General features: G+C 40.0%; 1 protein-coding gene across 1 annotated transcript in view; it reads right to left on the bottom strand.

The window, feature by feature from the left end:
* The window catches only part of IFNAR1 (interferon alpha and beta receptor subunit 1), a 31,495-nt gene extending 8,852 nt beyond the window's left edge, over positions 1–22,643 (bottom strand). The window contains exons 1-8 of the mRNA XM_060770394.2: positions 22,518–22,643; positions 14,474–14,600; positions 8,860–9,053; positions 6,378–6,532; positions 5,452–5,590; positions 4,145–4,262; positions 2,439–2,638; positions 1,162–1,316 (exon numbers count right to left, since the gene is read on the bottom strand). Coding sequence (XP_060626377.2) covers positions 1,162–1,316; positions 2,439–2,638; positions 4,145–4,262; positions 5,452–5,590; positions 6,378–6,532; positions 8,860–9,053; positions 14,474–14,600; positions 22,518–22,581 — 1,152 coding nt within the window. The 5' untranslated portion in view covers positions 22,582–22,643. The remainder of the gene's footprint in view (positions 1–1,161; positions 1,317–2,438; positions 2,639–4,144; positions 4,263–5,451; positions 5,591–6,377; positions 6,533–8,859; positions 9,054–14,473; positions 14,601–22,517) is intronic.
* Between the last annotated feature and the right edge of the window lie 1,102 nt (positions 22,644–23,745).

Genomic DNA, 23,745 nt, shown 5'->3' with positions numbered 1-23,745 from the left:
GAGTGAAGCCCGTTAGCTGGATTTTGTTTTCACTGCATAATAGTCGCACCCCCCTTTTTCGGCCAAAATAAAAGGAATAAAAAGTGAAACTATTCTGCAGTGAAACACAGTACTTGTGACCACTGACCACAGTTGCTCTTTTCTGTCATGAAAATTCATTGTGAACCAACAGTCAATTGCTCAGGAGTCAGCATCAGACCAGTGGCCATCACTCTGAATAGCACTGCTCTAGACCACAGGTTCAGAAACTCTGATTTTCCTCCACTATGGATTCTCCAAGAGCAATAACACTACTTCCGCAAAATAAAAAATGACTTATTTGAACTAAAATGCAAAATATTGTAGAATTAAAAATAATTATTTAGGAATTAAAAAGGCATATTCTATCTAATGTGTCTGAGTGTGCAACGGGTTAAACCACTGAGCTGCTGACCATGCTGACCGAAAGGTTGGTGGTTTGAATCTGGGGAGTGGGGTGAGCTCCCACTATTAGCCCCAGTTTCTGCCAACCTAGCAGTTCGAAAACATGCAGATGTGGAGATCAATACCTATCAGGTTAGAAGGCTAAAACATCCATATTCAACAGATATATTTTATAATAACAAGTAGCCTTTTCTTGTTTATGTGAAGAACAACTCAGAACTCTCTCTAAGGTCCATGCTACTTTATGGAATTATGTACTGAGCAGCCCACAAAATTAATCTATGCATATTTTGTATAAGTCTGCACATCCTGGATAACATTTTTAAAAAACACATCAGTATAAGGCAATGGCAAACTCACTCTGAATAAATTTGACCAAGAATGATGAGTTTGCCTTAGGGTCACCATTAGTCTGAAACAACTTGAAAACAAACTGCAACCAATATTTTTCTATCATGGTGATTGATAGTCGTTATGCATTTTTCTCTCTCTCTTGGTCTGATCCTATTTCAGCAAAATGCTTTTTACAAAACTATTGCATGTCAATTGTTTAACAATTAACATCCTAGTGGCTCGGTTGGATTGTAAAATAGTGAACTGGTTAAACGATGGGACAAAAAGCATAGACAGTTCAGGGTAAAGGAAACAGGAGACATTACAATTCACTATTTTTACACGGGGTTTAATGGCCTAACAGAATAATAACAGTAGCATCAAGAGCAACATCAACAGTTTTACCTTGTTATATGAAGAATTTGGCCAGAACCAAATTTGATAAGTTAATGGATATATTTTGCTCATGGAATTATTTTCAACTTCTCCGGGTCCAGCAACATAAATCTGAAGTGAGTCTTCACTGGCATTAAGCTTGATGCTTGGAGGGCCGAGATTATCTGTAAAATAATGTTAATTAGTTTATTGAATACTTGAAATTAACAAAAGATTCAGACATGATATGAGGTAAAAGAGGCTTCAGAAAGAGGATTCTAGTACTATTTGTCAAAAAAAATTCCTTCCTCAATAAAAAATGGAGGAAACTGTAGCAATATTGCATAGAGACCACAAAGAAGAGCAGACTCTTACTTAGATGTTATTTTTAGAATAGTATTTTCTACTGCTCCCTAGGATAGACCATACAGTACACAAAACACTGTCCTCTAATCAAAGCAGTTGTTGAAAGACTTAGGACCTCTTCACACAGCCCTTTTGGGCCGTGCTGTTTCGCTGGAAGTCTCCAGCGAAAGCAAAGGTGCGTTGGGCAGCTTATGGCACCCCACATGCCCTCTCTCCTTCCCTCATCAGATGGGAGAAAGGGCAGCTACATGCAGCAATGCGCATTACCCCACTGCCCTTTCCCTCATCATACGGGGAAAAGTGGAGGAAAGTGCAGGTAGGTCCATCATAGCTACACAAAACACACTTTCCTCCCTGTGGTGGTGGAGAAAGCGCCTTCTGGTGCTTCCCCTCCACCTTGGGAGGAATGTGGGCAGGCCTGCCTTGCGTTGTGTGATGGTACTTGGGCAGGCGCCATCCAAGCCACAAATAAAAGCGACAAAATAGGGCTTTTTTGCCCTTTGTGAAGAGGTCCTTTGAAGGAATGGCTGTGGACATACATTGCTGTCCTCCACTTCTGCTGCTTAAGAAGGTTGTTCAACTCAATATTGAAGCAAACAACCTCCAAATATTAAGCAAAACATCTATTTCACAAAAGGATGAAAAATGATCAATGCGAGTTAAAATGTTAAATGGAAACATACAAATGCAATGTTCACAAACTTGCTTCTTTGTTATTGTTGACTCTATTACTACCCAACCCTATGAACAAACTCAACATACATAGAGGACATCTGATTTTTTTTAAAAAAACAACAATCGTAAGTAATTTCTAAACTGATGTAAACTTAAGCTATGTGCTTAACTATATGATATATAGGGTGCCACACATAAACTGTAAAGATAAGCAGTACAAAGTAAATATGCAAGAAGAAGGAGAAATTATTTTAGGTGGTACCTACTATCTCTGTGAGGTTCAAATCGTCGCATTTTAGACCAAGGGGATTTCTTGTGGTTTTCTACAGCTCTGACTTGGAAATAATAAATTCCAGTGAAGTCAACAAAACCTGAAATATCACAGTGTGCTGTTTGAACGTTTTCGCATCCAGAAATGTTGACCCAATTCTTTGATATATCAGGAGAGGACCGTAGTCGATGTCCACTGCAATAACAATTGAATGATTACGAACAAGACATTTATTTTGCAACATTAGATCTCAGATTTGTTTGTGTTTAATTGACTGTTAGCCTCACTGACTAACAGTAAATGGAAGATACGCTTAGAATGACATATTGAAGATTTGCAAATCATATTGTAGATTTGCAAAAGTGCCCTTTACTATGACTATTTAGTATCAACGGGAATTTACTGAGACAATTATGAATATGAGGTTCAGATCTGTGATTTCCTTTATTCACAATCTCTATGTATTTCCCAGTTTAGTGGATACATAGGGACTGTGAAAGCCGCCTCCAGTCCCTATTCACTGGGCAAAGCTGATCAGCCAATGGAGGCCTGTTCCCCTATTGAGTCATCATCATAGGTGATCACTTGTGGCCAGATATTGTCTTCCAGATGTAACGTCTTAAGGTGGGTCTGTAAATGACTGTGAAGACCTATTCTGGATCCACATAGTATTTCACGTTGAGGACATAGATTTTCAGACGAAAGGTGGGCATGCCAAGGGATTCCCTGATACGTCTTCCTCTTGGTTTCTTCCTTTCGCCCTTTATTTTTGCCTCTTCAAAATCCATAGCACTGTTGGTAATAGCTAGCCTCCAGTCACAACACCCAAGGGCCAAGGCTTCCCAGTTCTTGGTGTTTATACCACATTTTTAAAGATTAGCTTCAAGTCCATCTTTAAAACTTATTTGTTGTGCACCGACATTCCATTTCCACTCTTGAGTTGAAAGTTAAAGTAATTACTTTGGGAGATGGTGACTGAACATTTGGACAACGTGGCCAGTTCAGCAAAGTTAATGGTAGAGAATCATTACTTCAATGCTGGTGGTTTTCTCCCAACTGACTAGGAAGCAGATGACTGGCATTCCCATCATTCCTGTAAGACATTTCCATTGCACCAGGCATAAGCAGGACCCCTATTGAGATTCCCCCCTTACACCAGATTGCTCACACAAGGGAACATCAGGCAACTCTTTCCCCACTGACAGAGGAACAGACTTGCATTGAATGCACCTGCTGCTGCCCAACAAATGGGGATGGTGAAACCACCGTAGTTATATATTCTTAACTGCCTTTGTGAATTCCAGCCATTATTATTAATATAATAAAAGAGGCTAATAAAAAAACAAGAAAAATAACAAAATGCAAGTAACCCTACTGATAATACAGCTAAAAGTGAAGTTGATCGAAGGGAACATCATGATTCAATTCAAGGGGATTGATTTTTGGTTGGTTCCGGCAGTCGGTACCAACTATAAGAAATTAATATTGACTGTTCTGTAATAAATCAAGGAACCTGACATTGTATCAAAAGAATGGAACTAATTAAAGAAGGAAATGCTGAAATATATTATGCTTGCATAAGGACGTTTTCTACTAATGATTCTCAATATGAGGCTTCTCTAAATACCCTGATTTTCAAAGAGCTGGCAGGAGATAGAAGAGCAGACAATCTGAAAATGCATATTTTGCAAGGATTCTTACTATTGGCCTTGGACTAGGAAGCTCATGTTTCTTTCATACAGATTGTCCCAGGACAAGACACACTTCATATTCAAGGCATGTACTTTAAGGTTTTCAGGAACAGGTAGACCAGTCCAAGCTGCAAGGAGAAGAAAGAAAAAAATCCATCGTCCATTAAACTTCAGGAATAATGACAAGCACCAACCATTCAACCTATGCAAGTTCTGAGGAAACTCTGAAAGGTATGCCTTAAAGGGCACCCAAATACAACTCCCCAGGGTTAAGGTTATGAAGGAAAGGGCCTCAGATGCCAACAAAAAGCCTAACATTTAGACACAAGACAAGAGGAGGGAGAGAAGGGAAATGGATAAACCCAAGAAACTTCCTCATCAATTCCAGCAGTGGGTTTTCTTAAATGTAGTATCATTTGCTTTTGGAAAGATTTCTTTTTTCTACTAAACAGAAGGGAATGGTAATGTCTAAATCAGTGTTTCTCATCCTTCCTAATGCCACGACCCCTTAATACAGTTCCTCATGTTCTGGTGACCCCCAACCATAACATTATTTTCATTGCTACTTCAAAACTGTCATTCTGCTACTGTGGTGAACCGTAATGTAAATATCTGATATGCAGGATATGCCAACATTTGGATACTGGTGGGGTTGGTGGGGGGATTGATTTTGTCATTTGGGAGTTGTAGTTGCTGGGATTTATAGTTCACCTACAATCAAAGAACATGCTGAACTTCACCAACAATGGAATTGAACCCAACACAGAACTCTCATGACCAACAGAAAATACTGGAAGAGTTTGATGGGCAATGACCTTGAGTTTTGGAGTTGTAGTTCACCTACATCCAGAGAGCACTGCAGACTCAAACAATGATAGATCTGGACCAAACTAGGCATGAATACTCAATATGTCCAAATGTGATCACTGGTGGAGCTCAGGGAAAATAGACCTTGACATTTGGAAGCTGTAGTTGCCATGATTTATAGTTCACCTACAATCAGAGAACATTGTGAACCTCACCAACGACAGAATTGGGCCAAACTTCCCACACAGAGACCCCCATGACCAACAGAAAATACTGGAGGGATTTGGGATGAATTGACAGTGATTTAGGGGAGATGTAGTTCACCTACACCCGGAGATCACTGTAAACCCAAACAACTATGCCAAAGGGATTCTTAAGACCATCAGAAATATGTGTTTTCCCTTGTTCTTTGGCAACCCCTCTGAAACCCCCATGCGCCCCCCCCCCCCAGGGATCCCAACCCTCAGGTTGAGAAACACTGGTCTAAATGAATAGATTTCAAGTTCATACCTTTAGGGGTTCGCTTACAGTATTCTGGACTATATAAACCATTGTTATTTTGCAGATATCCCTTCACTTTTAGACAATAAGTGGTCTCTGGTTCAAGGCCATGAATGAATTGACCGGGAAAAACAGGCTCAGTTTTTTCCTGCAGGAAAAAAAAGGTACAAAATTTATTTTAACTTGTGGTCACCATATACAGTCTTGCTAAGCTGATGAAGAAACTGTAAAACAGGGCAAACATTTATTAAACATAACTTTTATTTAAATTATGGAGCCCCTGGTGGCACAGTAGGTTAAACCCCTGATCTGAACTTGCTGACCGAAAGGTTGGCAGTTCTAATCCAGGGAACAGGGTGAGCTCCTGTTGTTAGCCCAGCTTCTGCCAACCTAGCAGTTTGAAAACATGTAAATATGAGTAGATCAACAGGTACCGCTTCTGTGGGAAGGTAATGGCACTCTATGCAGTCATGTCAATCACATGACCTCGCAGGTGTCTACGGACAATGCCAGCTCTTTGGCTTAGAAATTGAGATGAGCACCACCCCACAGAGTCAGACACAACTAGACTTAATATCAAGGGGAAACCTTTACCTTTATTTAAATCGGTATCATTTCAGGGCAGAGCATGGCTTTTCAACCTACTCAGAGTAGAGTATGCTTTATAATTTAACTATAACTCATCACTGAATTGCCATTTAAACATGTTTGGTCAGACTATTACACTTAGCGTTGTGAGTAGAATTTCTCTCCATTTTATCTTTGCTGCCAAGTTACTAAATTGGTCCTAGAAATGCCACCAGATAACATAACCTCATGACTGTTTGTAATTTACTCAACACATATGTCATGATGTATTAGGACTATGTTTGCAGGCATATTAAGAGAGAAAGAGAAAGTAAATTTCAAATGTTTAATGGAAAGAAACGCAGCACCTCAGGATGAGATGAGTTTTTCCAGATAGTTAGACTGTAGCATAAATGCTCCCCTTCCCACATTTTCAGCCGTTTGTTTAATTCAGGATTTAAAATGTTAATCTTCTCATTTCCATCTATGGAGTCTAGCCACACTCCTGGGGGACCAATCTTGGCTGTAGATAAAATAAGAGAACACAAGACACTTTCAATTAATATTATTGATGTTAAAAGCTTGTGATGAGACAGCTTGTATATAAAGAAAGAATAAAGAAAAATCCATCAGACTGAATGACCCCCATGACTTTAGATCTGGGGTAGACATCTTGCCCCTTTTGTAACCTGCAGGCCTTCCTTTGGTTTTTATTTACCACTGTATTAAAATACAGCTCTTTATTTGTCCCTCAGATCCACCACTTTATGAAAATTAAGTGTGACAATAGACCAAAAATAATGGTAGTATTGGAAGTGGATGGAATTAAATCACAGCAATATACATTAATTCCAATTCCCACTCACTTCCAACTGCTTTTGCTCTGATCAGAGCTTGTAAAGTTAGTCTTAAGAAAAGTAAATATAGCAAAATGCTTGAATAAAGTAAAACTCTGGGTACTACATCTTCTTTATATTACTGCTGATGGAAAGCATCAGCATTATAATAATTCTTGTTCCACTAACATTTCATGATATAGATAAGCAAAAATATAGGGAAAAGAACAACAACTTGCAACATGAGCATGTTTTGATCAAGAAAACCAGTTGGGAGGGAAGTCACCTCTGCTCACCCCTGCCAAGGCAAAAATCATGAGCATTTTACTAAAAAGAAAGAAAGAAAGAAAGAAACTAAGGGTGCATCTACACTGTGGAATTAATGTAGTTTGACCTGATGCTATGGAATCATGGGGGTTGTAGTTTTGCAGTCTTTAGCCTTCTGTGCCAAAGAGGGCTGTGCCAAACCCTAGGATTCCAAAGCATTTAGCCATGGCGGTTAATGTGATGTCAACTGTGCACATTAAGACATAAAAGCACAAATCTGTGTAATGAGTTCTGCAGGCAAACTTTGAAAGGCAAAGAGAATGCAGGGGAAAGGTGTCTAAAATGGGAAGTGACTGCAGCCATTACTATGACTGAAGACCAATAAAACAGGCTGTGCATCCTTTACCTGGAATTCTAAAATCCAAAATACTCCAACATCCAGAATTGTAAACAAACATGGATGACTAAGAAAGCAATACCTTTATTTTCTGATCTTTCAATGTTAAGAAACTATGTTTCATGCACAAACACGTTTAGAACATGGTGTATGAAATTACCTTAAGATGATGTTCTAAGGTAGTGGTTCTCAACCTGTGGGCCCCCAGATGTTTTGGCCTTCAACTCCTAGAAATCCTAACAGCTGGTAAACTGGCTGGGATTTCTGGGAGTTGTGGGCCACAACACCCGGGGACCCACAGGTTAAGAACCATTGTAAAGGTATAAATGAAACATAAATAAATTTCATATTTAGGCTTGGGTCCTGTCTCCAGGATATCTCATTATGCATGTATATGCAAATACAGGTATTTGAAAATCTGAAAAATCTAAAATCCCAAACAGTCTGGTCCTAAGCATTTTGGATAAAGGATACCCAATCTGTACATCTCTGATCTTATCTGCCTCACTAAAAAGTTAGAGAAAATCCTAAGGGATTTAATGCCATTTTTCCTAACATTGCACAAACAGGGAGTCAACACATTTCCTGCATTCAGGAACTATGGAGTACTTTAAACTGGAGGTGCCTTGCTCTTAACAAGCACATCTCCTCATATCACAGCGTAGTAGTAGCAGCAGTAATCTTTATAAATAAAAATGTAATGTTCGTTTGTGGGATTAACATAACTAAAAAATCATGGGGCGAATTGACTTCAAATTTGGACACAAGACAACTCTCAGGCCAACGAGTGACCATCATTCATAACAACATTGAAAAACACAGCGGAAGAGACATAAAAAACAAAAAATACATTACAACGCATGCACAAAACCACATATACACATACATACACACACAAAACACATATGCACAGACTGGGCCACAGCAATGCGTGCCAGGGGACGGCTAGTGATATTAATAATAGAAAATCATTTCGGATCACAGGAAATAAGACCATTAACTAAGAAAAAATATATTCTATATTTCTTCAATTCAAAGATAGACCTTTCCCCTCATATAAACATATGATGGTACTGAAATTAATGTGTGTCATATAAACATATCATGTTGCATAACATACCCTGCAAAAATTAACAGAAGAATGCACAGGTATATAATTCCATCAAATCTAAAATATATAGATAAGCATTATAGAATTCTGAATGACAATTTAAACACATTTACTTGTGATGACCCATTATAACACAGCTGTGGTGTGTAAAAACAATATTGTAAATAAAAAAATTATAAGATTTTGTACTTTTTGCTTGAACCAGATTTTTTTTGTTTAAAAAAAAGACAGATTTATACCGTCTAGAAATGGACAAAATGTTAAATTTGCCCAAGCGGAGTGCTCTTGTGTGGTATCCGCTCTTACACCCACGGCATAGTTTTCATATTTATCTAGTTGGGCTGATGAGAGATCACATTCTGTGGTTGTTATATCTTGACACTCCATTATAGCAGACCATGCATCAGGACTTCTTTCTTCACCTTCTTGGTTTCTGGGGAAGAAAGCAAACACATGAGTTAACACAGTAGACCAGTAAGCACTGATGATCTTTGAATTAAGCTCAGTTTTGATCTGTAGCATCTTTAGCTAAAATATGTTTTGTTCTTGTTTCTGTTCTGATGGCAATCTGGTTTCTGGCCTAGCTATGGGACAGAGATGGCATTGGCCATCTTGGTGGATGATCTATGAAGAGAGCTAGAGGTGGAGTGTGTCCCTACTATAATAAAATAATAAAACTTTATTTATATACCACTCTATCTCCCCGGGGGGACTCAGGGTGGTTTCCAAGCAATAACATCAAAACATACAGAGCCATAACATGAACAAAAGAATAACAGTAACAGCAACATAAGCATGGAATTACCCAACAAACATATCAATATTAAAAGAAAAAAAATCCTGCCTGCTCTTCATGTCTATTTGTAAGGGTATGGAAAAGGAATGGGTCAGGACAATGAAAAAGGCTGGGTCAAGACTGATACAAATTGAAATAAGATGGGACCAGCATTTGAGTACAGTACTGTAATAGGTAAATAAAAAAAGTGGGGATGGGCTATTTCCATGGGGTTAGGTCGTGTCCGGACAGTGTCTGGGCTGAGCTAGCACTGGTCACTCTCAAAGATTTGTTGAAACCACCAAGTCTACTAGAACTTCTCAGCGACTTTCGATACCATCGACCATGTCATCCTTCTGGGTCGGCTCTCCGGGATGGTGCTTGGGGGCACTGTTTTACAGTGGCTCCGATCTTTCCTGGGGGGTTGGACCCAGATGGTGGAGCTGGGGGACTCCAGTTTGATTCCCTGGCCTGTGACCTGTGGGGTCCCTCAGGGTTCAATTCTGTCCCTCATGCTGTTTAATATTTATATGAAACCGCTGGGAGAGATCATCCAGAGTTTTGGAGTTCTGTGACAAATTTATGTGGGTGATACCCAGCTCTATCACTCCTTTCCACCTAATGCCAAGGATGCTGTCCTGCCCCTAAACTAGTGCCTGTCATCAGTGATGGACTGGATGAGGGCCAATAAATTGAAAGTAAATCCAGACAAAACAGAGGCACTTCTGGTCAGTCAGAAGGCAGATCAGGGTGTGGGATTACAGCTTGTGTTGGATGGGGTCACACTCCCCCTGAAGATGCAGGTTCGCAGTCTGGGGGTGATCCCAGACTGCGAACTCCAGTCTGGAACTCCAGGTATCAGCAGTGACAGGAACGCCTTTGCACAATTACCATCCTGGTAACCTGTTTCCATCTCTCCCCCAACAATTTTAGTGATGTTAAATGATATTTTAAGGATTTAATATGTTAGTAATTGTGTGGATTCCATTATGTCTTGTTCATTCATGTAGGCTTCTAATTTATTGAGTTGTTTTTGATTTGTTTATTTTTATTTTAATATTTTTATTGAGGTTTTTTAGTAACAATACATTAATAGGGTGTTAATCATTGACATGTTGATTATACCTTAAAAGAGCCGGGGGGGAGGGCTGATGGACTGGTGAGGTCGGAGGGGGTGGGTGAGATTCCTAGCTAATGGGAAGGGGGGGAGGGTGATGGGGGAGCTGGGAGAGGGAGAGGCAAACTTTCTAATGGAAAGTAAGGGTAGGCAGGAGGGGGGGGGGGGTGCCAGTGGTTTGGAAAGTGGGACGTGGAGTGTGTTAGTATTGTTTGATCTTGTTAGTTATTCATTATTTCCCCCATGGTTAGTTGGTGATTATGTTATCCTTTGTGCTTGTCGTCTGTCTTCATTTTGCTGTTTCCCGTGCATCATTTCTGTTCTTAATTTCCTTCTAGAAATTTCCTGATTGGAGACCAATCTGTTCTGATTCCTCCTGCTTTCTGTTTAGTTCTTATGTATTGCGTCAATGTGTCCATGTTCATTTTATCCATCAATTTTAGTCTCCAGTTGTCTAAGTTCGGGGTTTCCTCATTTTTCCATTTGCTTGCTATTACTAGTCTTGCTACAGTGGCCATGTGGAAGAGGAGCTTGTCTTTGTTCTTGTCTATCTCAAAGTCGAATATTCCTAGTAGATAGTACTCAGCTTTCTTATCTATTTGCAATTCCAGTAATTTAGTTATTGTTCTATGTATCTCCGTCCAATTTTTTTTAACTTTTTCACAAGTCCACCAAAGATGTAGAAAGGTGCCTTTTTTGTCTTTGCACTTCCAGCATCCTTCCGTTACATTTTTGTAATACTTAGCCAGTTTGCTTGGTGTTATGTACCATTGGAACATCATTTTGAACCAGTTTTCTTTTAAGCTATAGGAGTTGGTCCATTTTAGTTTTTCCTTCCATATTTTTTCCCATTCCGATGTGTCAATAGTATGGCCTAAATTGCTACTCCACCTTGTGATATAGCTGTCCATGCTTTTGCTCTCTGTTTTCCAGTTTAATAAGATTTTGTATAGTTTTGTGATTCCTTTTTTTTCCTGTTGTCATAATTCTTTCCCATTGTTTCTCTCTGTTTTCAAATCCTTCTCTTTTGTCTTTGTTATATGCCTCACATAGTTGTCTGTGTTGAAACCATGTGATTTCCCCGTATGTTGTTTTGATCTCATCTAGTGTTTTGAGCTTGAATCCTTCTCTGTCTTTCTTTAAAATATCCTTATATCTGGGCCAGTTTTCCCACCCGAGTTCTCTTCTTTGGGTAGCCTCTAGCGGAGAGATCTAGCGGAGAGTTTTTGATTTGTTTATTGATTTGTTTATATATTACCGTTGGCATTGTTTGCCATTGTGTTTTTTGTTGTGAGCTGACCTGAGTCCCTTCGGGGAGATAGGGCAGGCTATAAATAAAGTTTCATTTCATTTCAAGAGGTATCAACAGCTGCAAAACACCAAGGTGGTGCTTGGAGGTAAGGGAAAAAACTATCTAAAAAGGAAAAAGTGGCTGATTGAATAAAGGCATGCTCTCTTCCTCTTGCCAAACTTTCTTTGCAAAGCCCTCTCTCAGATGTTCTACCAGTTTTGTGGCAGGTGCTAGTTGACTTTCATAGAGGAAAACCAAGTTGGTGGGGGAAAGCTGAAGCATTGCTGCCTGCCATTTCCCTCTGCAAACCACACCTCGGCTGCCAACTGTTGTTAAAAAAGAGAGAAAGAAGATTTTCTTTGACTCTGGAACAATAAAAGTCTAATGGCTAGAGGGCAACCATTCAAGCAGCTACTATTTTTTAAAATTTGAGAACGCCTCCTGGTTTTCCATTTTTGGTCATCTAGGTCAGGGCTTGTTAACTTTCCCTATTTGTGACAAATCACAAATTTTCCTTTTTGTGGACTACAGTTGATCCACTGTAAACACTGCATGCTATTGCCAACAGATTTGTGTAAATAGGTGGTGTTCAGAAACGGTTTACTGTTGCCAATTTTTGTGGCCCCAACACTGAGCTAAGGGGACCCCATTTGGGGTCTGGATCCACAGTTTAAGAAGCAGTAATCTGGCTATTTTGGACTTCAGAGCCCATCACCATTGACTATCAGCAAAGCTGGCTGGGACTTCTGGGAGTTGAGAATCAGATTGTAAAAACCACTACTTGGGGCAAATTCATCTGTTTTTTGGACCAGGAGGGCTTTTATTTATTTGTTTGTTTATTTGTTTGTTTATTTGTCAAACCTAGGAGCAACCTGTTGTCATTTAAAGTTTTGGGAAAAGTCTCTCTACAGGCTTAGAATAAGTTTAGGATGAATTCTGTTGAAACTGCCCTCTACACTCCCTAAAAGGCATAAGAAGTAATTTCATCAATGGGTAGGTCAAGAAGGAACAAGAGTCAAAGTCTTGATTTCAGAGTCTTGGAAATTGATCATTCCCAAAATATTATGCAAGTAGCATGCTCTTATAGAAGATTACTGTCTTCCAAGATTTCCTAACTTATTAATGAAACTGAGATTGATTCCACACTTTACATGCTCATGTATAGAATCATATTGGTGGGCAGTACAATTAAGGAAGGAAATCATGCCTTATGACCAAGGCCATTCAATACATCATCCACATGGAAAAAACAAAATGCACAGCTATATATCTGGATGTAAAGGGTGCATCTACACTGTGGAACTAATGCTAGGGAATCCCAAGATTTGTAGTTTGGTGAGGCACCAGCTTTTTTTGGCAGAGAAAGCTAAAAAGTTGTGGAATTCCCATGATTCCGCAGGACTGAGCCACAAGGCGGAGTCAGACAGCATTAATCCTAAAGTACATTTCCACCCAAAGTCTGTATGGGGAGGCAAACTGTACAGATATTTTAGCAAGCATGCAAAGATAATGGAAGTTGTCTTGTCATCAGAACCCCATTCTACCATGTATTCATTTTAAATGCAGGAAGTATATGGAAAGCATTTCCAATTTTGGGGGAATTAGAACAATTACTGGGAAAATTCATAGAATCATAGAATCAAAGAGTTGGAAGAGACCTCATGGGCCATCCAGTCCAACCCCCTGCCAAGAAGCAGGAATATTGCATTCAAATCACCCCTGACAAATGGCCATCCAGCCTCTGCTTAAAAGCTTCCAAAGAAGGAGCCTCCACCACACTCCGGGGCAGAGAGTTCCACTGCTGAACGGCTCTCACAGTCAGGAAGTTCTTCCTAATGTTCAGATGGAATCTCCTCTCTTGTAGTTTGAAGCCATTGTTCCGCGTCCTAGTCTCCAAGGAAGCAGAAAACAAGCTTGCTCCCTCCTCCCTGTGGCTTCCTCTCACATATTTATACATGGTTATCATATCTCCTCTCAGCCTTCTCTTCTTCAAGCTAAACATGCCCAGTTCCCTAAGCCGCTCCTCATAGGGCTTGTTCTCCAGACCCTTGATCATTTTAGTCGCCCTCCTCTGGACACATTCCAGCTTGTCAATATCTCTCTTGAATTGTGGTGCCCAGAATTGGACACAGTATTCCAGATGACACAGTATTCCAGCACCTGTGATTTACTGTTGAGTAAATTCTTAATATATCTGAAAAGTTTAGTATTATCTAAACAATTTATGCCACATTTCATGTATGTATCTAATTTTGACTGGAATATTATACGGTATCGTCTCGTTTATCCAACATAAATGGGCCGACAGAACGTTGGATAATAAGGAGGGATTAAGAAAAAACCACCAAAACATAATGTTTTGCAACAAATCAACAGAAAAGGCAGTTTGATACACAGAATGTTATGTAGTAATTACTGTATTTATGAATTCAGCACCAAAACATTGCAATGTATTGAAACAGCTGTGGATCCGGTTGGGAGGCAGACTGCATTGGAGAACGTTGGATGAGCGAAGGTTAGATATGCCAGACTCTACTGTACCATGAATGATGTACTGTTGATACTTTTGGAGAACATATTAACACATAATTTAGGACTGGATTTACACATTAAACCGAAAGTTACAGCAACATTTCACAGCTATGTATTGAAAGTGAACTGGGAACTTACAGTTGGTGGTACCGAGTTGAAAACGTTACATTGAGATTGCATGGATTATCCCACTCCCATTTCAGAATGATTGTTGTGTCAACAATATCGACAATAACATTCCGTGGTTCCGTCAGGCATATTAACTCTAGAAAGATTTTAGGGGAAAAAAACAGAGGTTGTTAAGCTTGACATCTGGTTCCAAAATATGTTAGGTCTGTCAGTCTGCTCTTTATCACACAAGGAATCCCACCTGTTTACAGCATGTATCTTTTTTCCAATTTACAGTTGGCTTTCTATATTTACTGGTTTAACTTTTATAGATTTAGTTACATTATGTAACAAAATTTGAAAATGTTTCTGTTCCTGTTTTGAAAATGTTATTTCCTGTTTAATTGTACACTACTTACTTTGAAAGTACTTGTTATCCTCCAGAAACTTCATTTTTGTGGCTGCCACAAAGTATGTTGAATTGGTTGAGACTCTATAAGTTATTCACTGAAAAACTATAGCAAAATGTGCTGCAGGATGTCCCGCAAAAACAAGTTTTTGCATTTAATAAACTTTTTCCATGTTTTTATGATAGACCCAGTTAGGAAATGACATTTATAACTCAGGAACAAAAATCGTGTTACACAGTGTTATTAATCGATTTGAATAATATGGTTTACTCTAGGAATCCTCAAAGGTAAACCTAAGGTCAACATTTTTCAGAAGTTGATCACAGAGGATCTAGAAACCCCTAGAGAGATGTTATCTCAGCTTAAAAATAGTTTTTATTTGTGTTTTTCACACTTTGGGGGAGTGCACTCCTAACCCCCGCAAAAGTGGAGAGCCTACTATAATATGAACAGCAGCCATTAGACATGGTCGAAATGGGAGGAAAGCCACAAACATTCGCTTCTATGTCAGCAAATGCAGAGACAGAACACATTTTAGTCATCCCTCCACATTTGTTGGGTCTAATGAAAATGAAAACCTGGGAGAAGATTTCTCTGGGAATTATTAGGTCCCACAACATGCTTCCATGGTCAACATCTGCTGGAGGCTTGTCACAGAATCACACCGAAGGATCTAGAGCAAAGCTTTCCAAATAGTATGTCGTGACACATTAGTGTGTTGGCTACAGTAGGTAGGTGTGTTGTGCAAAGGTGACAAGAAATGACAAAATCTTGGAAATATATGCCATAATCTTGCAAATAATACAAAAAATATATGAAAGGTTTTCATGATGTATGTTGTGTCCCCATACATTTTGTTATCACACTTTATATATGAGACTGCATTGCTAATAAGGGGTTGGTTGAACCTCTGGTTTGCCAGTAAAACTGAATGACTGTATCACGAATTAATGCATGTCGAGAAAGAGTGTCACCAATATGAAACATTTGGCAAGCTGTGATCTAGAGGTTTCCTGAGAGGTGTTCTTTCTAGAAAAATCTAGGTCCTCCAGCATGACTTTAGGGTACTTCCCAACCTTTTTTTGACCAGGAACCACTTTGACCAGGGACCACTCTCCAACATTAATACCAAGGGGTTACAAATCAGTTTTTGGTCAACTTTAGATTCAGTTTGGTTATTTGGGGTGCTAATTCAGAAAATTGCATTGGATAGACCACATCAGCTCTAGTTTCTGATACAGAACATATGTCATCCAGTAATCGCCATCTACTCGCCTACAAAAAACCATATTTAATAGGCCTTGGCACTATAAGAGTGTTTTGCGAGACCAGTTGCTCTTGTTGCAATGTGTAATAACAATGAAGCCATGGACCATATTTTAGTTCTTGCAGACCACTGGTGGTCCACGGATCACAGGTTGGGAACCACTGACATAGACAAATCAGATTATAAAAGAAAGCAGGTGCAAATTACTTTGCTTAGCAAAAAATCCAAAAGATAATTAATTAGGCAGTTATAACGCATCAGATAATGCACAGGATAAAACAAAAGGCAACGTGTGGGCAGAGAAAAATGTCAAGGCTCTAATATATACATCTGCATGCAATATGTGGTTCTTTTATGGTGGATGAGTGAGCAACAGGAAACAGACATAAAATATAGAATAACACAGAAGTTGTGGAAAGTAAGTAAAATATGCAGTGCTCTGTAACTGTTCACCACATTAATCAACATTTTGCTGTCTGATAGACTCGTCAAATCAAAGTTGGATTTGACTGATTTGACTGATTTGTTTTCCATTGTTTTTCTAATTGAAAAATTACTTTTCTCCACACAGAGATATCATCTTGGTGACATTATTCCTTTCAATGTATTCTAGGCCTATTGGCAGCAGTTCCTATTTAGTTTTTCCATGCAAACTCAGTAATAGTTTTCAGCAAGCCTTTCCCAAAATAAATTTGCTTAAAGACAGCAGTGCTGTGTAATTTTAATTATCTTAAATGTATGACTCTACTGGAAGCAAGGAATTGTGTGTTGTGTAGAAACGCATTGTGTGAGTAAACAATACTACATACTCATGTGGTATGACATTTACACTAACCACAAAATGCTAATCATGACTGATCTGATTGATCTGATCAATATCAGAATGATATCCGATTCATTTATTCAACAAGGAGTCCTACTCAATTCATTGGCTGCATACCTGTGGCTAAGAACACAATACGTTTTGCTGGCACAATTTTTTGGGAAAAAATAATCAGAATGGAGCCCCCCTAAAGGCACTTCTGAATTTTATACCATGATTCGGGGTAAAAAAAAATAACAAACATTTCAGGGTCAGAACTAGGTTTTTCAGAAATCACAAATAGTTTCTGCCTTCCTCTTTGACTACCTAATGTAAACAAGCTGTGTTTTCATTCATGAATTTCCATGTGATGTGTCAGAAAAACTATCGGGTTATGTTCATCTCCAGGGCAAGCCAATTCAGATTCCTGATTTTATGAGCAGAATAAACAATCAACCCAATATAAGAATGTTTAAAAACTCACACATTAGCTTCCATAGGAACTGCGCTTACCAGTTTCCCCAAATTCAGCTCTGAGGACTCCATTAACACTGAATCAAGTTTACACTAGGGTTGTCTTTTGGAGACAAAGTATGTCTCCAAAAGTGTCTCCAAAAGAATTGTTTACAGATACATCAACATTGTAGAATTAATGCAGTCCGACACTATTTAAACTGCTATGGTTGAATGCTATGAAATCTTGGGAGTTGGAGTTTGGTGAGACACAGCACTCCTTGGCAGAGAAGGTTAAAGGTAAAACCACAGCTCTCCTGATCTCATAGCATCGAGCCCTGGCAGTTAAAGTGCAGTCAAATGGCATCTATTCTACAGTGAGATGCACTCTTGGGCAGTGAGGATGCAGTGAGGATGCAGCTCCGCCACTAGTAAGGCATCTGCTTCAGATGGCAAAATTTTGATGTAAGGAGGGAATGAGCTGATATGAGGAAAAACAAACTGAAAATGAATTCAGACAAACAAAGGTGCTTGCCACAAAGAGTCCAAATCTGGGGGTGATGGTCTGTCAACCAGTTTTGGATGGGGTTACGCTCCCCCTGAAAGACTGTGTTTGCAGCTTGGGAGTGTTCCTGGACCAGTCTCTCCAAATGTCAGGTCAAGTTGATACCACTGTCAGGAGTGCTTACTATCAGCTTCAGCTGATACGCCAGCTGCGCCCCTTTCTAGATTTGGAAGATCTAAAGATAGTACTTCAGGTGCTGATAACCTCAAGGTTGGACTTCTGCAATACACTTTACACTGGGCTACTTGTGTATAAAGTTCAGAAACACAGAAACCAGATTGGTTACAGGAACATCCAGGAGTGAGCATATTACACTGATCCTAAAGTCACTCCACTGGCTGCCAATTAGTTTCCAGACAAAGAACAAAGTGTTGGTTTTGACAGTTAAAGCCCTATATGGTTTGTGTCTAGGTTCACCTTCTCCTGTATAGTCTGCACCAAACACTGAGGTCCTCTGTGGGGGAGGGGGCAACTACTCCAACCTTTCAGAAACCGACTGGTGACCATCACCCAGAGGACCTTTTCACTGGCTGCCCCAAGACTGTGCTAGAAGAGCTCCACAGCTAGGTCTGCTGTCAGAATTTAAGACTCAACTAAAGTCCCATTCCATCCGGCAAGTCTAACCTGTCAATTTTAGATTAATATGGTTTTTTTATTTTCAATTTACATATTCATAAAAACAGTCAGTGAAACATATCTATATATATGTATGTATGTATATATATGAACCAATAAAATACTTTAAATTATTTGGGACAGGAAGTCACTAAATGGGAAGGGGGGGGAGGGGGGGTATAACCTACCTGGTCAATTTTAAGTTTGGAATTTTAATCTGCATCTCACCAGTGGATTTTAACTTGTATTTTAACTCTACATGTCTTGTTGTACGGCTTTTAATAGTGTTTTATCTCTTGTGTTAATGATGTTGTATCGTGCTGCGAGCCGCTGGGAGAGGCAGGTAATAAATTTATTATTATTATTATTATTATTATTATTATTATGTCATAAAAGAATAAATTGTAATTTGCTCTTCTAGAATAAGGAAAGATGTTTGCAAGACTTTCTGCTTCAGAAGTTAAAATAACTTAATTGAGCTAATGTTCTGTACACTGTGTTGGGGTATTGATGGATGGAATTTCCTGCTTAATATCAGGCAGAAAAATGTTTTGGGTGAACCAGACAGACAAAGCAGCACTCAAAAAGCTGGGGAAAAAAATCAAGAAAGAAGACACCTTGTGAAGTTCTGCATAGTGTAAGGGCATCCACAGTGCCAATAAGAACAGCATCAATGTTCTTTTAAGTTCCACAAAGCTATTTTGACTAAACAACAGAAGACATTCAGGACTGACTACAAAAGAAGTAGATGCCCTCATACACACACATTCATAAACCAAAACAAAGAAAGAAAACAAAGAAAACAATACTTTTCAAAAACTGGATTGTTATAAACTGTGAAACTTGTCCTGCAGAGTGCTAGTTTTAACCAAAAAAATAAAATAAAAAATCACACAACGTAATATGATCTAAAGATTCACAGAAAACCTAAAAAGCATTTTCAGGTTATTACACCTTATCACCAGCTCACATAGAGTTTCATATATAGTATTATTTACTATTTTTTTAAAAAAATATGTAAATATTTATTCATATATCTTCCTGTCTATAAAATTCCACAACAAAATCAAAGAAAAAAACACCCTGCTAACAATAATATTAGGAAAAGAGCAAGCCTGAGAATGGGCGTTTTTCTGTTTTTAACCCATCATAGCTCAGTGTAAAAAAAAACCCTCTGAAAGTCTAAATAAAGTTAAGCAAAGTCTGGGCCAATCTGACCTTTTAAAAATGGAGAGTGATTACAAATGGAACACTTTTTTCATCTAAGGCTTTGACAGAAATTAGAATTTGTCTAGTTGGTGTGTGCAGTTAAACTCCCATAGCCTCTAGGTTCATACATGGAAAATACGGCTATAAAGCTGTGCGGGTGGTCTTTTGTTGCTTATTTTTTAACTGGAATTGAGAGTCAATTCTCGGAGATGGGAAAGCATCAGTGCAAGATGATGATGATGATGATGATAATAATAACAACTTTATTATTATAGCCCGGCACCATCCTCTCAAAGGGACTTGGGGTGGCTTATATAGGACCAGGACCAGTCAACAACATTAAAATATAGCACAATAAAATACATTACATTACAATAAATTAAAACAAAAACCATACAAGACATCATACAGATATAAATCATCAACAACCAATAACAACCAGTAGCCAAGCACAATGGGTGTGTTCAGAGCTATGAGGGCAGGGGAAGGGCTTGTGCAATACACCTGCAATGGTAGAGCTGGTTGTAAAGTGCAAAAGCCAGATAATTAAATTAGGGCTAGAAGGGCCACGTCAACTGACAAACTGATTAATCAAAGGCACATTGGAACATTTAAGTTTTCATGTCTTTACGGAAGGTGGACAGGGTGGATGATAATCTAATTTCCCTGAGGAGAGAGTTCCAGAGCTGGGGGGCCACCACTGAGAAAGCCTGTTCCCTCATCCCCACCAACTGTGCTTGTGACTGAGGTGGGAGTGAGAGAAGGGCCTTCCCAGCAGATTTTAAAGCTTGCACAGGATCATAGGGGAAGATGTGATCGCAAAGATAGGCTGGACCTGAACCATTTAGGGCTTTGTAGGTGATAATCTGCACCTTGAATTGGGACTAGAGACTTACCGGCAGCCAGTGGAGCTGTTTTAATAAGGGATTGTCCACTCCCTATAATTCGCTCCAGTTAGGAACCTAAGTTCACTCCAGATAGAAATGTAAATAATAATGCACAGATATTCAAATAATTATGGTGCAAATTATAATTGGATGACTTTTTTTCTTCACAGTACCAAGACTTCATATCTTAAAGACAATTGGGGGGAGGGGGGGGGCTGCAGCAAAGAAACAGGACCAGTATCTTTGCAACAGTCCTATGGCTTCTCAATCTATTTGAAAGATCCGTTATTTTCCCTCCTCTATTAAGGCCTGTGCAAATCAGCATCCATATCAACAGATCTCCTAATTCCTCACCAGGACACTCTGCCATATCCTGAAATCTACCAGCAATAAAACCACATGGTAGAGATTGTGGAGGAATAATGCTCCATGCCAAGCCCAAAATGTTTTGCTGCCTGAGGCAGAGCAGCGAATGGTTGTTGCTTGTTGCTGTTATGTGCCTTCAAAACGACTCTGAGGTCTTCTACACAACCTTATATCCCAGAATATCAAGGCAGAAAATCCCATAACATCAGCTTTGAACTGGGTTATCTGAGTCCACACTGCCATATATCCCAGTTCAAAGCAGATGTGGGATTTTATTTAGCTATGTGGAAGGGGCCTCTGATTTATGGCACCCAATTCTAGAATTATCTTGGTGAAATTTACTGCCATACTCTGCAGCTGAAAGAGTACGTTTTCTAATGGCTTTTGGTGTCGGAGTGAGGGTTCAGTAGTCAAAACCACAAAATTTTGGAAAGAAGAATTAGATACTGCAACAAACTCAGACTTGGATTTGGTTTTAACTGGTGTGACTAATTTACTGTTTTAATGAAGTGTTTTAATATTTTAATATATTTGTTTATTATTTAAATGATGATAGCATAGTAGGGTGCTTATGTGGGGCCGCCCTGAGTCCCCTCTTGGGAGGAGAAGGGCGGGGTAAAAGTATACGAAATAAATAATAACATGTCCCCAAATAAAAAGGTATGGCGCACTACGCAAATAAAATACACAGGAAGTAAATACTTTCACTGACACTTCACTAATAGATACATTAAAAAATGAAATGGCATGGCCCAATTCCTGGAAGCCCTGGCTTATCAACACGCACCGATTGCGCTCAAACATGAAGTGCCAAGAAATGATGCTCCCTTTCCAGGAAGCCTGCTTCCTTTTCATCAAGTGTACCTTTGCCTCTCTTTGTGATGAAAACAGAAATGCAACGGGCCTTTGCAACGTTTCCTTCCTCATTGGTTCACTTCTACCCAGGGTGCATCATTTAACACTGTGGAACTAACGCAGTTTGACACCACTTTAGCTTGCAAGGCTCAATGCTGGGAGTTGTAGTTTTGCAAGGTGTTCTACCAAAGAGGACTGATGCCTTAACAAACGACATATTCCACGATTGCATGGCACTGAAGCCATTAAAAGTGGTGTCAATGCAGTGTAGATCAGGCATGGGCCAATTTCGGCCCTCCCTCCAGGTGTTTTGGACTTCAACTCCCACAATTCCTAACAGCCTCGGGCCCTTTCCTCCCCCCACCCAGCCGCTTAAGCGGCTGGGTGGGGGGAGGAAAGGGCCCGAGGCTGTTAGGAATTGTGGGAGTTGAAGTCCAAAACACCTGGAGAGAGGGCCGAAATTGGCCCATCCCTGGAGTAGATTCCATACGCTGAGCCATGACCCACCCCACCCTCCAAAGATACGGAGTCACTTGCTCGCCCCTTTCCCAGCCCCAAGGCAAAGCGGAACCAAAGCCGAGGCGGAACGGATGACGCGGGGGTTGGAGATCGGGGGGGAGGACGGCGTGCGGGGCACTCACTCACCTGGGGACGCGGTGCCCACTCCCAGCGCCAAGAGGACCACCAGCACGGCGCGCGCCCCTGCCATAGCTCAACCAGCAAGTACCGCGGGGCGGCCTCCAGGGGGCGCGCTTGAGGCAGAGTCCGCAGCAGCGTGGAGCCGCCCATAGGAAAAAAAATGCACCGCCTTCCTTTTTCCCCCCGTAGAGGCACGCAGAGGAGAGTCACACATACAGTGCTGTGATTGCGAGTCAAGCATAATGAGTCAGGGTTCATACAATGTATTGTCGAAGGCTTTCATGGCCGGAATCACTGGGTTGTTGTAGGTTTTCCGGACTATATGGCCATGTTCTAGAGGCATTTTCTCCTGACGTTTCGCCTGCATCTATGGCAAGCATCCTCAGAGGTAGTGAGATCTGTTGGAAGTAGAAAAAATGGGTTTATATATCTAGATGCAGGCGAAATGTCAGGAGAAAATGCCTCTAGAACATGGTCATATAGCCCTGAAAAACCAACAACAACCCAGGGTTCATACAGTTTGACACCCCTTTAACTGACATAGAATCATCCTGGGCCATCCAGTCCAACCTCCTGCCAAGAAGCGGGAAAGTCTCACTCAAAGCACCCCAGACAGATGGCCATCCAGTCTCTGTTTAAAAGCCTCCAAAGAATGAGCCTCCACTACACTCCCGGGCAGAGAGTTCCACTGCTGAACAGCTCTCCCAGTTAGGAAGTTCTTCCTAATGTTCAAGTAGAGTTTCCTTTCCTGTAGTTTGAAGCCTTTGTTCCTCGTCCCAGTCTCCAGGGCAGCAGAAAACAAGCTTACTCCCTCCTCCCTATGACTTCCCCTCACATATTCATATATGGACCTTATCATGTCTCCTCTCAGCCTTCTCTTTTGAATGCTAAACATGCCCAACTCTTTAAGCCGCTCCTCATAGGGCTTGTTCTCCAGACCCTTGATAAGGCTTTTGGCAGTCGCAAAGACCCTCTCTGTTGCACAGAGCGTGTTTCAGTCAGGTCCAATGCAGAAGACACAATAACATTGCACCCAGGCAAAAGGAAAAAAAAATACTCTTACCAGCAGTTAAAACATAAACTTGCAATGTTGCAAACAGTGCAACAAACTTACTTAGTCCTTGTAAGCAATACAGAATAAGGCTTCTTTATATTGATCCAAACGAGAGAGCAGTAGAAATGGCTGAGCAAAATGCCTGAGCAAAGGCTTCTCAGAGCAAAAACTGGTCTGTAT

The sequence above is a fragment of the Anolis sagrei genome, chromosome 3 (assembly GCF_037176765.1).
Source record: "Anolis sagrei isolate rAnoSag1 chromosome 3, rAnoSag1.mat, whole genome shotgun sequence".
NCBI lineage: Eukaryota > Metazoa > Chordata > Lepidosauria > Squamata > Dactyloidae > Anolis > Anolis sagrei.
This window is presented reverse-complemented; position numbering and strand designations above follow the sequence as displayed.